The 14,926-nt window shown below is 39.5% G+C and overlaps 1 protein-coding gene and 2 long non-coding RNA genes across 6 annotated transcripts; all 3 read right to left on the reverse strand.

Moving 5' to 3' along the window:
• Nucleotides 1–278: 278 nt before the first annotated feature.
• Nucleotides 279–1,062, reverse strand: LOC133731490 (uncharacterized). The gene is made up of 3 exons (XR_009856686.1): nucleotides 859–1,062; nucleotides 596–759; nucleotides 279–493 (listed from the first exon to the last, which is right to left on the reverse strand). It is a non-coding gene; the product is annotated as an uncharacterized LOC133731490 (long non-coding RNA).
• Nucleotides 1,063–5,474: 4,412 nt separating this feature from the next.
• Nucleotides 5,475–6,403, reverse strand: LOC133730166 (uncharacterized). The gene is made up of 2 exons (XR_009856651.1): nucleotides 6,032–6,403; nucleotides 5,475–5,950 (listed from the first exon to the last, which is right to left on the reverse strand). It is a non-coding gene; the product is annotated as an uncharacterized LOC133730166 (long non-coding RNA).
• Nucleotides 6,404–7,500: 1,097 nt separating this feature from the next.
• Nucleotides 7,501–10,666, reverse strand: LOC133727988 (uncharacterized). 4 transcript variants are annotated; one of them, XR_009855481.1, is made up of 3 exons: nucleotides 10,499–10,666; nucleotides 9,307–9,424; nucleotides 7,501–8,987 (listed from the first exon to the last, which is right to left on the reverse strand). XR_009855481.1 is itself a non-coding variant. In XM_062155414.1 (2 exons), the coding sequence occupies exons 1-2, from the start codon at nucleotides 10,587–10,589 to the stop codon at nucleotides 8,642–8,644; spliced, it is 462 nt and encodes a 153-aa protein (XP_062011398.1). In that variant the 5' UTR covers nucleotides 10,590–10,659; the 3' UTR covers nucleotides 7,501–8,641. The 4 variants fall into 4 exon arrangements, 1 of the variants encoding a protein (XP_062011398.1); XR_009855480.1 differs by lacking the exon at nucleotides 9,307–9,424; XR_009855479.1 differs by having other exon boundaries at nucleotides 7,501–9,424.
• Between the last annotated feature and the right edge of the window lie 4,260 nt (nucleotides 10,667–14,926).

A 14,926-nucleotide genomic window follows, 5' to 3' on the forward strand; every position in this document is an offset into this window, starting at 1 on the left:
CGCTTCTCATGGTGCTTATGAAGTGGGGATAGTTCCCTGCCACTTTGCGCTTTGATGCTTAATTTTGAGCTTTTGGGTGGTTGGCCTGCACCTGTGTGCCTGTATGCACCGTCGGCTTTGCCAACTTTAGAATCCGAAAGTAATAAGGAAAATCTAAACTATATTCGTTGCCAAGGTATTATGTGCCTTCTAGTTCATGAATGTTTTGCATAAATTAGCAGTACACTAGAGTACGTATAAACACATATAACTTATGTATACAACTATACATGCATTAATAGAAGTTGAATATATAATTAGTCATATATCTAGAAATAAATAGGCCATAATTAAGAAAATGAAATTAACTAAATCATTTGCTTAGTCCGATCGACCACTAACCCTAGATTGGGATCATTCATGAGTGACCGGGGCTCTTGGAGCGACTAGGGTGGAAGGGATCGAGGAAGCCGGATAGTTCACCCGCAATGAAAAGAAGGTAAAGACCAGTAATCTGCAACATGAGCATATACAAAAATTCCATTCACAATCACAATTACGTTTAATTATGTAATATGTTCATTTAATTGAGTTCAATTAAATAAAGGTGGCTTACTATGATGGAAGCAATTTGGCATGCTACACTTGCACAACAAATGGATTCATTGTATAACTCTGCTGCGGCTGCCTCCGCCTGCACGCTTTGACTTTCCACTTCCCTTCTCCTTGTGGGACGCCGTTGTGGAGGCACTGTTATATGCTATAACCACCTTCATACGGCTGCGTTTCAGAGACAAGTTCATTAGTACTACAATCAGGAAAAAAAAGTGAAAAATTGAGGAAAATAGAAACCGTTTAAGTGTGTGTGTCTATACATACATGTTCACAAAGTTCGCAAATGGTCTTGCGATGCAAGTTTATCCATTTTTTGCATTCTCTATGCGCAAACTGCAAAGGAAAAGGGAATTAGGTTTTGTTAGAATATGCCAATATTTATTCCGGCACCGTGGCTATTTGAAACACAACATATAATTAATCACGATTGATCACCAAATGAAGATAAATGCATCTTGATGATTATTTGCAACGAAGTCTCATGATTTATTGCAATCATAGAGTATGACATGTCAATTAAACTCATAAATCAGTCATTTTTATGTTGGATGGGAATCGAACGTCTCATAGAGTGTATTCGTAATTCAATTCTCAACATCTCCTCACCACCCCACTTTATTTCTTGGTGGCAAAATAAAAGGCCCGAATGCTAGGTTAGAATCCGATACTAAACTCTTAAAGGGAATCATGGTGTCATACGAATCACCTTATCTTGAAACCATTGCAAGTGTAAAGACCAATCCCATCATGGCATGATAGGTCCAAGTGTGGAAGTTATAGACACCTTCCGTACTTTGTGTCTAGAGTACCTCACTTAATTTCCTTTAGGGCAACAAAGTCTCAATTGAATATAAGGACATTAGGCAAAAGACTAGGCTTATCAATCGGTAATACTTTATCAAAATTAAACCAACTTTTTTCATTATTTTTTTAATTTTGGGGTTTTAATTCACACTTGAAATCATGTTTACCAAATATAAAAGATTCAGTCAGAATTCAATTTCTTCGATAAAACCCACCGATTTGCAACCCTAAGGAATACCTTTAAAGTGCCGTTGCAATAACACGGAGAGTCCATTTTGTCAATGACGTCCTCCTGCTGGCATATTTTACACTCAGCACATGACGATTCTTCTAATCCACACCCAGCTAATTCTATGACCACTTCATGATCCATCTCCTCATGCTCTCCCTCTCTCTTGAAATCTTCTGTATTCTCAGAGGTAGAGATCGAGACCTCCAATATCTCCATGCTCTCACTCTCCATTAAATAATTACTGCACAAAAAGATAACACAGATTTTAAACACTATTTCTATATATATCACTACTGTAACCAAAAAAAAAAAAAATCACATCTAGATAGTCTAGCCAAGATCAGGAATGAAGCGAAAGAAGTAGAGTGGATACACACTGACAAAGACGGTGATCTTCATTGTGTATATAGCTTCTCAATCAGGTTCTCAAACACACTGCGTATAAGCTTTCTCAACTTGTATTTTTCGTGAGCAGTTTCGTATCATCACATTAAAGGTTGTCTGTGTCAGTGGAAAACATACGATCGGATAAACTAAAGCTGGCACCGAACCTGATTCAGGTTTGCAATATTTAAAACATTATCCAAGCCATTCCATTTGGCGAAATGCATGGCAAAAAAAATAAACACGTAATCGAGTGTTTCTGTCACATGATTCTCGTTTTATGAAATTTTGTATTTATATTTACGGTTATGGAAAATTGAATTTTGGTAAAGTTACTGACATGTCGCACCCTTTTTCTTTCTTATTTTTTATTACATAACAACTGAGGATACAATAATAACTAGATAATCCAAGAGTCAAACTCATGACCTCATACTTACAAAAGATGTTAGCTATTGAGTGCTCCAAACAGGTTCTCTAAAGCTTTCTCTAATTTAGGGAAAGTGAAAGCAATTCTAATGCCCTATAAGGAATATAAATTATGTGATGATCTTTTCAAAATTCAAAAAAAAGTAATGAAGTATTTCATTTATAGTTTTTTTTTTTTTTTTTAATTCATTTTCTAAAAAAAGGATCAAATGGTTTCACTCCTGCCCCCATGGTGACTCGAACCCATGACTTCGTACGTAGGTAGCGGGTGCTCTAACCACTGAGCTAACATCATTGCGCTAACACCATTTATAGTTATTATAAGGAATATTATAAGTATTTTTGTTATTGAAGTGCTATATCACGACCGTAGACCTAGCAGGACGCTCTACTAGGGTTTGTGGTGAGGCGGCCCTTCTAGTTCGTCGTGACATATACGTTCTCCATTCATGGAGAAAATTTCCAGCTTTTGCCTCTTCATCTTTGTCTTCGTTGTCTTCGGAGGCAGTGCGTCTGTTGAGCGGAGTTTGGGCGCTGCTGGGGCTAGGTCAATGGGCCAATTTATTGTTGGTACACCATCGGAGGTAGGCGGTGATTACTGGGAGGAGTGGGATCCGGGAAGCAGCCCCGGTGATCTCAGGGGTTTGGGGCGAGGTCACGCAGATGCGGTGGTGATTGGTACTTGGCCGGATCGATGGTTGAAGGATAAGTGCAGTGGGAACCCGGTTTCTTCTTCTGCTAGTGGGTTTGGATCTTCATCTACTTTGGAGGGGATCGGTGGTATCTCTCTACAATTCCTGGACTACGACGCTATCGGGACGGGACTAAAGAACGTCGGATCCTGGTGCGAGGTGAGGGGATTGGGTTCTGGTGGCGATGGCCGAGAGGTGGTGTCGGCTTGTTAGGACTTCGATGGCGGCGATTTGTTGGTCGGCGATGGCTATAGCAGTTTGACAGTTTCCTCCATTGCAGGTCATAGGGACGTGTTCGACGGCGCTGCTGTCCAGATCGTTGGCATCAGGATCCTGATCTGGGATCCGGGTGGGCTTGGCAAATGGAGCCCAATCTGGGATCCGGATGGAGTTTGGTTTTGGCCTGCGGCCCACAATCTTTGTTGGGCTTTTTATGATTCGCTAGAATGGATTGGGGCTTCTATGATTTACTGGTATTGGATCCAGGACCCAATTCTATGGTATTTGTTCGTGAAATATCGTCTGCCAACATGGCCATGTTCTGACACCCTTGGCCGGCTTCGATCTTTAGGTGGGAGAGTGCCTTCATTCCGATGCCAAGTTGATTGTTGTCAATTTGTGCGTTGGAGTTCGATGGGTAGTCAAACCACCGACTACTCAATTCACTACATGGCTGCAATCTGTAGTGTAAAATCAGCGGTGCGTCTCAACGTTGCTGCTCTTACGTTATTAAGTTCTTATATTTCATATGTACTTTTCTTTTCGTACTTTTTTATTCCTTCTTGATGTCTTTTGGCATCATATCGTTGTAATCTTTCAATTTCAATAAATGGCTGACCTCCTTCAATTCAAAAAAAAAAAAAAAAATGAATATTATAAGAAAGTTGTTGGAGTTTGAGCTTTAATTACAGGGAATAAATATTCCTTGAGTTTCTAGTCTTTTTTTTTTTTAATATAGTCAAATCGACTTATGATTAATACTCAAGCCAGAATGGCCGGTAGACAAAAAATTGTGGTGATACCACGATAGTACATAGGGATAAATCCACTCATTAGACAATCATTGCTCACTTAAGAAAAGCAAGCCTATAAACTATAATATCAAATAAGCACAGTACAAACATAAAAAGTGCATAGCTCCTAAAAAAAATAGGGAATTATTAGAAAGAAACAACTAACTAATTAAAAGTCTAAGAAGTCTAAAAGGCCCAAATGGAGCAGCCCAAAGCCCAAGGGAAGAGCCAAAGCCCAAGGCCCAACAAAACTGGCCCAACCCAGCTCTAGCCTTCACTTCTTTGAGCGAGAGCGTCGCACGCACACCACGACCGCTGTGAGGACACCCACTGCCTCCATGACTCAAGGAACACCACCACACCACTGCAACAGCATCACCTAGAAGAAAACAAGCATGTGCACCGGTCCAAACCCCACTAGATTTGGACCTCCGTGGAACACACCGCCGTCTGAGGAACACCTTACCAGAGGACGCCGCCAATGCGCTGCCATCCTTGAAAGTTGAAACGATGCTTACAATCTCCTTGCAGCAGAGATGCTTCAAACCAGACGCCGAGGCCGACCACCCACTGTCAACCCCCAAGCAAAGCCAATCCCAGGAACCAAAGGGTAATAGGACAACTAGCCAAATCTCGTCCGGCAACAACCCAAAATCGGCGAGGCCAAAACTAAAGCTGATGAAGGTCGCCGTCGAACGACATATAGCATGAATGTTTTCTCCCTGGCTTCGCTCTCTACGGGGCTAGGGTTTGCAGCCAACTTTCTCCTCTTCTTTAAACCTTTCAAATAACTATATATCACCCAACTTTGAGTTTTTAGTTTTTTTTTTTTTAAGGGAAAGGAATAAATATATTCATTAATAATATGATCATCCTAAGTTAGCGACAAAGCATCACATACGCTAGGGTTCAAGCCACAAAGCAAGAGCTATTGCCTCAGCCATAGTTGGCCTAAATCACGTTCAAGCCCTAGTAAATAACACTCATTCAAAATTTTGGTTGCCCACTTTCTTTCTTTTTTGTTTTATTTTTTTTGTTCTTTTTAAAAAGATGATCAAATGATTTCACTCCTACCTCCATGGTAACTCGAACTCATGACTTCGTCATTAGGTAGTGGGTGCTCTAACCACTGAGCTAACACCACTTCGTCACTTTCTTTCTTTTTTGTTACTTCAACGGAGACTCATGATCGATAATACTACACTAGAAAACAAGAAAATAAAAGAAAGAGAATTTGACCTACTACAATTACATGAGTCCACCAACCAACTCCAGCTAACAAAATCGCCTAAGAACACAATCGTTGTACTAAGATGCAAATCAATCAAAGGAAACCACAGTAAGTCAAGTATGCACTACAAAATAGGTCAAAATGTAACTATAGTGAGTCAAGTGTGCGCTACCAAATAGGTGAAACTGATATTGCACTTTCCTGCTGAAGCTAGGGAAGTGTCCAAGGCCAATAATTATGGCGAGGAAGGTCTGTAGTCATCCTGATCCCTAGGTTTATTGCGCAACACCTGTGGTCTCCCACGATTACATTTGATCTGCGAGGATGCATACACCATAACCTCCACCAGGCCACTCTCATCAAAGCCAAGCCCTGACTGCTTGAATCGGAGGGTATTATAAGCTAAACCTAGGGCAACGCGAGCTCGCTTTCACTCTCGATCAGGCTCTTCCTCTCTACTAGACCTATTTCTAGTCAATAGAGGAAGAGGTGTCTCCATTGACACTTCTAGCAACTTTTTGAATCGTCACAATATGCTTCTCTTCAGTGGAAAGTTGACATATCCAACTCGCTACACAAAGAAATGGACAGTGCTTTTAGGATAGTTTCCCAAAAACTAGAGGTGGTGGAGCAAAAGAAGAAGACGATGTACCTATAATTGGCGGATGAGGCTGGTTTGCCAATGTACACCGAGCCCCAACACCCTGTAGCAACCAACTAGATGCTCATACTAGAAAGTGAGATTCAGAATTTCACTCGGGGCAAATGGAAAGTGCAAGCACAGCTTAACAGGGCTGGGAGAGGGATTTCAATCCCAATCCAAACCCCAACTTTGTCACCACGAACTCAACGTTGATCAATTACTCTCACAGGTCCCAAAGTTTCCCAGATTACATTGATCGTAGGTTGAGTGAGATAGGTCGGCGGGATGCCCTCAATCCGGACTCATATTCAGAAGAAATTCAAGGTCATTTGATTGATTGGAGAGTGATTCATAATCATTCACAACGATCAAAGCCTTTTGAAAGGCCCAAGGACAGCTAAGCTTGAAGCGTATGAAGGAAATATGCTAATCAAGGGATCAGTTCAGGTTTTCAATTCGTTAGTCATATTCCATTACAGCTGTAAGTTGACTTTGACTCATGGATGGCGAGGGAGTACCAGTACTGATGGATCCATACATGTTGCAAGTATATTCCTTGAAAATGTATGGTTCTTTCCACTTCATAGTTTTCGTAGTCTACCAAACTAAAACCAGTTTCATAGTTTATAACTTTATATGATAATGATCAACGCTCAATAATTTTCATTTCTTGATTTATCGATATCTCATAGAATTAGTCGCATATATTTCACTTATTTAAAACTATAATTGGCTTAGTTTAAATTCCAATGATTCATCATTAGTGTTTGAGGCCGGTGACGTGATACTGATAAACTACTTAGAAAATTCTTTATTAGTAATTGTAATTGTTCAAAAAAGAATTTTATATGAAACTATGCAATATACATACCAATACATCATAACCTCATCGTGCTAGTCGATCACCTTAACAAAATATGGCAAATCGTGCTAGTCGATCACCTTAACAAAATATGGCAAAGTAAATTACATTTATTGATAATTTGCAATCAATCAATAGATTGACCGGACTATATAGCATCTAATCCATGCATCTGGCTTAAATGCTTAATTAGCCCTGGTTATCTTTGTCTTTACGCGGTGAAGGTGGAGAGTTGGTTCGATAAATTCTTTCAGAATGTTTAATTCCTTGTCGCATTCTTCGTGTTGGATCTGCAATCAATAAACTTGACCGTGAGTTATATATTACTCAACCAAATACGTTCTAGTCTATATGTCGACCCCTAGTATGATCAAAATTCATAAGCTGACTACTGGCGTAGCCAGAAATTAAGGGTGGGTTCGGTTCACTTCGATTCAGTTTTGAGCTAAAATCGAAAACCGAATTGAATTTGAACTTCAATTCGGTTCAGTTTGTTTTTTTTTAAATAAAAATTATTTAATAATGGTGTTTTTACCCAAGGCCTGTTTGATAGTTAATTCTTTCTCTCTTTTTGCTGGCCTTTTTAAGCACCTTGATCAAAAATTAGGAAATTAGGAATGAATGTCATTGGAGCCTTTTTGATAAATAAATAAAAATAAAAAGAATAAAAACCATTAACAATTGAAAGACCCAACAAAACATAAAATATTAACTTCTGGTGGTGATGATCCTGATGAGCTCCTCATCATTGTAGTGTTTGCCTTGATTTTCTCATGAAGTGTCTTAGCCTCTCTTTTTGCCACTGTAAGTCTGTAATGTTCATCTCCTTCATATCGGAAAGCACTCAGCAATTACAGTAAATGCATGACTGGTAGCCGTAACTGCAAAATCCAATACAAAAACTATACAAAACACACCTATCTTCTAGAGTGTTAAAACCAAAAGTGCAGATGCAAAAGCAGATGGCGCAATCAACAAGTCATCCAATAAAGAGATCCAATGATATGATAGTACCTAATAGACAATAAAATAGACAACTGAATTTGAACATGGTTGAGAATCCGTTTGATCTCTACTATCTAACTATGATATCTAAGAGAAAATATTATGAAGTATTGAATCTTGTCAAGAACAGATATCTAAGAAGCAGATATCAAATTTAGAATGGGCAGAAAAGTCAAAGTACAATCAAATCACAAATAGATTATTTTATGGCATGCCAAAAGAAACAAGAACAGAGTTTCAATACCAAACAAAAGCAAAAGGCTTGATAACAAAATTCCAAAAGTGAGAACAGAAGGAACATAAACACACCATGATATTGGCACTTATGAAGCATAGTCTCCAAGACTCGCAGGCAAGTGACATCATCATCGACGATAAGAACACGCATTCCAATAGGAAATTGATCTCTTTGGTCATCAAGTACTGGCTCAATTGTCATCTTCTCAAGTAGAGAAGTTGACAAAGAAATCACAGAAAAGTTAAAAGCTTGAAGCTTTCTTATTCTGGGCCAGGAAAACCCAGAAAACCCAGAATCTATGAAATCAAAAAAAACAGACCCTAGTAAGATCATGTTCTTCATTTTCCAAGTACGACAAGCATGAAATTGTGGATCTAAGATATTAATCAACATAAAATGAACACTCATCTGGTCTAAAGCATCAAAATCACAAAGTAATTCCAATACATTTCATATCTAAAAACATAAAATCAATGCAAGCCAGATCTAAGAGGCATACCATCTTTGTAGAGAATCACAACCACACAAACGTCAGGTGGAGCCTAGTAATTTTCTCGTCGTCACCGACCTGCACGGCAGCGTTTGGGACTTCCGCCACATCTACCGCAAAACTCTCCGGAGGCACTTGCTCACCACCAGCTGGAGCAAGTTCGTCAACCACAAGCTGCTCGTCGCTGGCGACTCTGTGGTGTTCATGAGGAGCTCCAGAGGTGGGGAGATGTACGTCGGGGTGCGGCGGACCTTGAGGGCGAGCCCCGACGGCGATTACTGCAGGTGGAGCTCTCACGTTGGGCTGAAGGCAGAGGAGGAAGGTTCTGGAAGTGACGGGTTTAATACAAGGCTTTCGGCGGAGGCTGTGGCTGTGGCGGAGACTGTTAGAGTGGACTGAAGATAGTTTCGTTAAGCATAACAACTGTTGTATTAAAGTAGGACATTCAACAAGAGATAAACAATTTAATTTAAAACTTGGTAATATTTATCTAAGCATTCTGATTAGATAAATACAAGAGGTTAATGTTGTTATCTTATGTATCTAGATAACAGAAGATATGCATATGCAGTAGAGTTGGATTGAAACTCTAACTCCTTGATGGGACTGAGCTTAGAGTGATCTACTTCTCTGTATAAATAGAAGTCCCTGTGTACACTCAATACACGCTGAAAATACAGCAGTAATACCATCTAGCTTTTCACATATTGAGTGCTTCACAGAAGGCTTTTGTTGAGTTCCTCATTTCAGCTCCTGCCATCGTTTTCCAGCTGCACTCTTCTCATTTCAAGATGGCTCTCCAAGCAACTGAGAAAGGTTGGGTTTCCAAGTCACTTTATCATGCTTATATCAATGTGTATTCTGGTGTGTGCTCATTGATATGTATATGACATGTTTGTATGTGTTTGTGATATCAAATGATTGATTGTTTATTTTGTGGCAACAGAGACTGCCGAGATGCCGGATGTATTATCCGAAAGGTGGGTGGGTCGACTTTGTGGCGAAGGCAGATCGAGGTGGTGGAGAAGGCATTGAAGGTGTTGGACGGCTAGGATGAGAGTCAAGATGGTCATGGAGACTGATGACTCGTCCGGGATGACTTGGCGATCTTCAATTCTCGATGATGAAGAGAAAACTGAGAGGATTGATGAAGAGAATAAAGAGAAGGCGAGAGGCCAGAGAAGAAAGAGAAAAACCAAAAGAGAGAGGCGAGAGAAGATAAACGTAGAGGCGAGAATGAGAGAAGTCGTGGAATCCCTTAGGATTTCTAACTTAAAAGTCAAAACGTAGTTTTTTTTTTTTTTTTTTTCAGTTCGGTTAGGTTTTTGACATACTAAAATTGAAAATCGAACCGAACCAGTTCGGTTTTTTTCACTTTGGTACGTTTTTTTTCGGTTCGGTTTATTTCGGCTGTGGTTCGGCTTTCGCCTCGGTTTTTCAGTTTCGCGAACCCACCCCTACTAGAAATCCTATAATGGAGGATCAAAAATATGATTGAAATAGCTTAATATCTTTATATACAAAAGAACTGAATTTTCGTAGTATACAATAAATGATAATTTTATGGCTTATTCATATGTTTGTGGTTTAAATCTATTAAAACTTTGATAGTTTACTAAAATGTAAACAAAAAAGTAACAGGAAGTCACAAAATTGGAACATAAAAGCTAAAGTCAAAGGGGTCAACGAAGGGTTTACAAGCTATGTGATAGTAAAAACATCACATAACCGGAACATTCAAACTGATCGAGCTCAGCTTCCAACTGCTAGCTTAGATATAGCTAGCACTCTAGCAATGAAAATGGTTGTCAACTAATAAACACAAGTATGCCTGCAAATCAAAAATTCATGCTAATTAGAAGTGAGAAACAAATGGTTTACCTGCGTGAACTGATTGCATGGACAAGAATGAAGAACTGAAAATCATGAGCATGATTATCAGAATACGAATCACAGAGCATGAGACGCCCATCTCAATCTTACTCGATATTTCAACGAAAGGCCGATGTACTCGCTAGCTAATTGGCTCTCTCAACTTATTGAATAATGTACAATATATAGGAATATAGGATAACAATTGTGTGTTAGAAATTAAGTGAACTAGTCTCTGTAAAAGACCACGTTGGTAGGCTTTGTCCTAATTGACTAGTGCGCCAATAATCATCGACTATTTTTGGTAACTAGCCATGACGTGCATTCTGGACTAATTTTATAAGACGTGATAAGATGAAGAATAATATGAGCAAAAGTCAACAGTCAACAGAAGCAAGGTCAACAGTAAAAGGATCTGGCTCCTCTAAAGTGATGAACTTGTAAATTTATTTCAATTTCATAAAATCTTCATACTCCACATGATCCAAGGGTCCTCATAGTTGACACCTCACTCTACCACTAATTTTTCGAATTTTAATCTAAACATCGTTAGCTTACTGTTAACTCCAAATAATAAGAAGGGATTTTTTTTTTTTTTGAGAATAAAATAAGAAGGGATTTGACATGATCTTAGGCTTCAAATCTCATAGCTAGCTATAAAAACCCTAGCCGCACACACGCAAGAGAGAGAAAAACCCTAGCTCACCAAAAAACCCTACTTCTGTTTGCATGGAGGACGTCGACGAGATGGTCGTGCGCCTGGCTGCATCCTTGGGACTAGTAGATGCGGGCCGGCCGGTGGATCTGCGACCTTCTCGTGGTGAAGGATTACGTCGATCCCAAATGTACCTTGTTGGAAAACTTCTGACAACCAGAGCTTTCAACAAGAGATCTTTTATGGGGATGTTCCGGTGAGCATGGTGGTTGAATGGCTGCTACACCGTCCAGGAGCATGATGACTGCTTTCTTTTTACTTTGTCAGACCCAAATGATCGTAACCGGATTCTTCGGGGTGGTACGTGGGGTTTTGGCAGAGCTTCGGTGGTTTTGGCACCATATGATGGAGTTGGAGCAATCAAAGATGTACCGCTTACTACACTAGCTTTTTGGATCAAGGTACGTGGACTACCGCCGGATTTTCACACAGATTGCTGTCTTAGAAGGATTGGAAGTGCAATAGGTCAGTATGTTCAAAAGGACACCACAGAGTTTGATGCAAGAAGAATCCGGATCCGGGTTGAATTGGACCTACTGCAACCTATCATCTTTCGTCGTAGCTTTACTGTAGATGATGGTATTGTGGTGGATTTGGATTTTTTCTTCGAGAATTTGTATTGCAGATGCAGGGATTGTGGACTTGTTACTCATGTTGGTTTGCAATGTTCTGGAATTCCTTTGCCAACAGAGCTGCAAACTGATACTCCTTTAGCACGTCAAAATCTGGAGCATGCCTTGAATCAAGTGGATGTGATACAGCATGCTGGGCCGATGTTGGTTTTTGGGGCACAGAATACCCCCTGGGTTGGAATGGATAGGTTTATGCCGACTGCTAAGCCTAAGATGAGGAAAGAAATACGTCGGCAATCTTCTGTTGGAAGTGGAGAGGGTAGCTCTAGGGTGCAGACAGACTCAAATGCGACGGAGTTGGATGGTGGTAGTGAGCCAAAGTCTGATGGCTCGAGTCAGGAGACAGTTAGAGTCGACAGCTCAATAGAACAGGCACCAACTCATGCAATGACTTCTCCTAGTTGTGGAATGTGTCATAAGCGTGCAGATGAGGATGGGATTTCTCCAAAGAAGATGAGATTGATCTTGGCAGTTGGAAGAACAAACATGGATGCTATGACCATGGGTCTGTGCAACGTGAAACCAGTCAAGAAGGTGTATAAGAAGATAGGTAGGCCAAAAGGTACAAAAAAACAAGGCCAAGGAGCTCAAGGTTGTTCAAGCTTCTCCGATGAAGAAGTCCCATCAAAGAAGTGTAAGACTCCAAGAAAAGAGGAAAAGTTGGTGAATGGTTTGCCGGAATTTACTTTAGTTGAGGTTGTCAATGGTCCTAACCCGTCTAAGGGGAAGGAACCTATAGTTTCTTAGTAGGTGATCCTAGTTTTGATTGTCTATGCTAGTAAGAATGTCTCTATGAGTTTTGTGGAAGTGCTTAGCTTTAGCATACCACAATTGTCTGCTCGGCGTTTAAGGTTAGGTATAATAGATTGCCTGCAAGGCGAGGTGTTTTTATGTGGCATAGACTACTCTGAGCAGAAATGTATTATTGGAGTAGTCTTCTATACTATTCTTGATCTATGAACCGGGCATACTATTGGTATGTTTCCATTTTATCAAAAAAAAAATGATCTTAGGCTTCAAGATTCTTTCTCTGTGCTGCAACAATGTGTTGGCTCTTTTTCGATAGTTGAAGAAAAATCTCTACAAAATTATTGTTATGCAAGTCTTAAGAAATCATAATTATAAACATGATTGAGGTAGAGGTAGTCAATGCAAGGTGTGCGACACTACAAGCCAAGGATTTCACTTTAGCAAAAGCCGATATTCGATCGAGACCAAACCCAGAACCACCCTGCCATCTCTCCAACTCCCAAGAAGCTTCGACCAATCATTTTGAACTCAAAATTTTATTGAGTGCAAGAGGTGCAGCTGCGGACCCTGTGACTATGCTGGCCCATGGCTCTCATCCAACAGGTTAAGTCAAGGCTCGATCTCCATGACTATGGGGTTTCATAGATCTTATTATTGATACATGTGGTTTGTCCAGGAGTTTGTAAAATTAATTTTGAGGAGTTTTCTTATTGGAATTTGAAACATATGCAATTGCATGATTAAAAGCTTTTCTTTTCTCTAACCATTGACAAGTTTCCATGGAAGCACACACAAGCAGCAAATGCAGGTGCAGGACAGAGAAGAGAATTCTTTCGCACAAAATCACATCAAATCAATTTTTTTTTGTCTTCTATAAATGGATCGGAGTTAACAGCAAGTTAAGTATTTTTAGACTAAAATTCTAAAAATTGATGGTTTAGTGAGGTGTCAACTGTCATGATCTTAGATCATGTTGAGCATCAAGATTTTATGAAATTGAAGTAAATTCACAAACTCCTCACTTTAGAGGAGCCAGATCCACAGTAAAATTAGCTCTAAGTCAGTATAAATTAGGATAAGTGTTATCAGATAAGTTGTTAAGAATTTTTAGCTTTTGTACCAAACCAAATAAATATCAGTAGCTTTTCTTCACTTTCTATTTCATCTTCTTCGTCTTCTTCCTTTGTTCTTCTTCTTCTTCTTTCTCTATTCTTTAGCTTAGGGCTTATCTTTTTCACCATGATCAGAATTTCTAGCAAATTTATTATACGAGAGATTGAAGTTGAATTTAGCTGATAACCCCAATTACCCAATATTGGTCTAGAACACGATTGCAGAAGGCCCGAATCAAATTCATGAAGCTGAATTGTCGACTTCGATTAAGATTAATATTAAGATCAATAAGCTAGCTCAGATAATTCTGAAAGCTGAGCTATGAATCAGAGACGAAGGAAGAAGAAGATGAGAGAAAGGGAGAGAGAGGGAGAAAACGTGAAAAATGAGAGGACTACATTTTTACTGAGTTGATCATGAAATTACAGAGTGAAGGCTTTTATACTATTCTAAAATAGCCACACCTACCTAATACCTATTATACCCTTAACATCCCCCCTCAACCATATGCTTTGGTACCAAGCATAATGGTTGGAACAAAGAAAAACCCAGCTAATCTAGCAAAAACTAAACCAATTGAAAAACAAAACCCAGCACTTCAATCAGTTTCCAGTAATATGCACAAGACCTGCAGCACCTTTGCATACTCCTTTACGTCACCAACACCTCAATCATTTAGTCATTCATTCTATCAGTCTCTCAAATTCTTGCATTTTCTCAAGGATTGATGGTAGATACTTGTGAACTAGCAGAATGAGCACCAGAGTTTGTGGATGTTCAACTTAATGAACTCAAAATTTTGCAAGGAACATAACCCATTCACATATTAGCAAGTTTCACAAAACTTATTAAGGTGGGAAACTGGTCAGTTGCACTTCTTCTGATTCCAGGTAGGGTACCCATGCCATATTGCTGCATTGTCTCATCCATATTTAACCTTTTCAGAGACATGGACAACTTCACTTGCTTTCTTTTTAAGTAACTCACCAATAGTGATATCTCCACCAGGTCAGAAAGAGATACACCATCATTAGATCTATACTGCATCACAGATTGATCACCATAAAAAAAGATGCCTCCATACGACTTTTCTTTTTAGTGAGATACATCTCAGCCTTATCTACCACATCCAATTCTTCACTACCACAACACAAACCCAAATTTGGGCATCTCATCACTTACAAACTCAGAATCAATTTAACCAAAATCTTCAATTCAGAGACTTCC

The sequence above is a fragment of the Rosa rugosa genome, chromosome 2, assembly GCF_958449725.1.
Source record: "Rosa rugosa chromosome 2, drRosRugo1.1, whole genome shotgun sequence".
Classification (NCBI taxonomy): Eukaryota; Viridiplantae; Streptophyta; class Magnoliopsida; order Rosales; family Rosaceae; genus Rosa; species Rosa rugosa.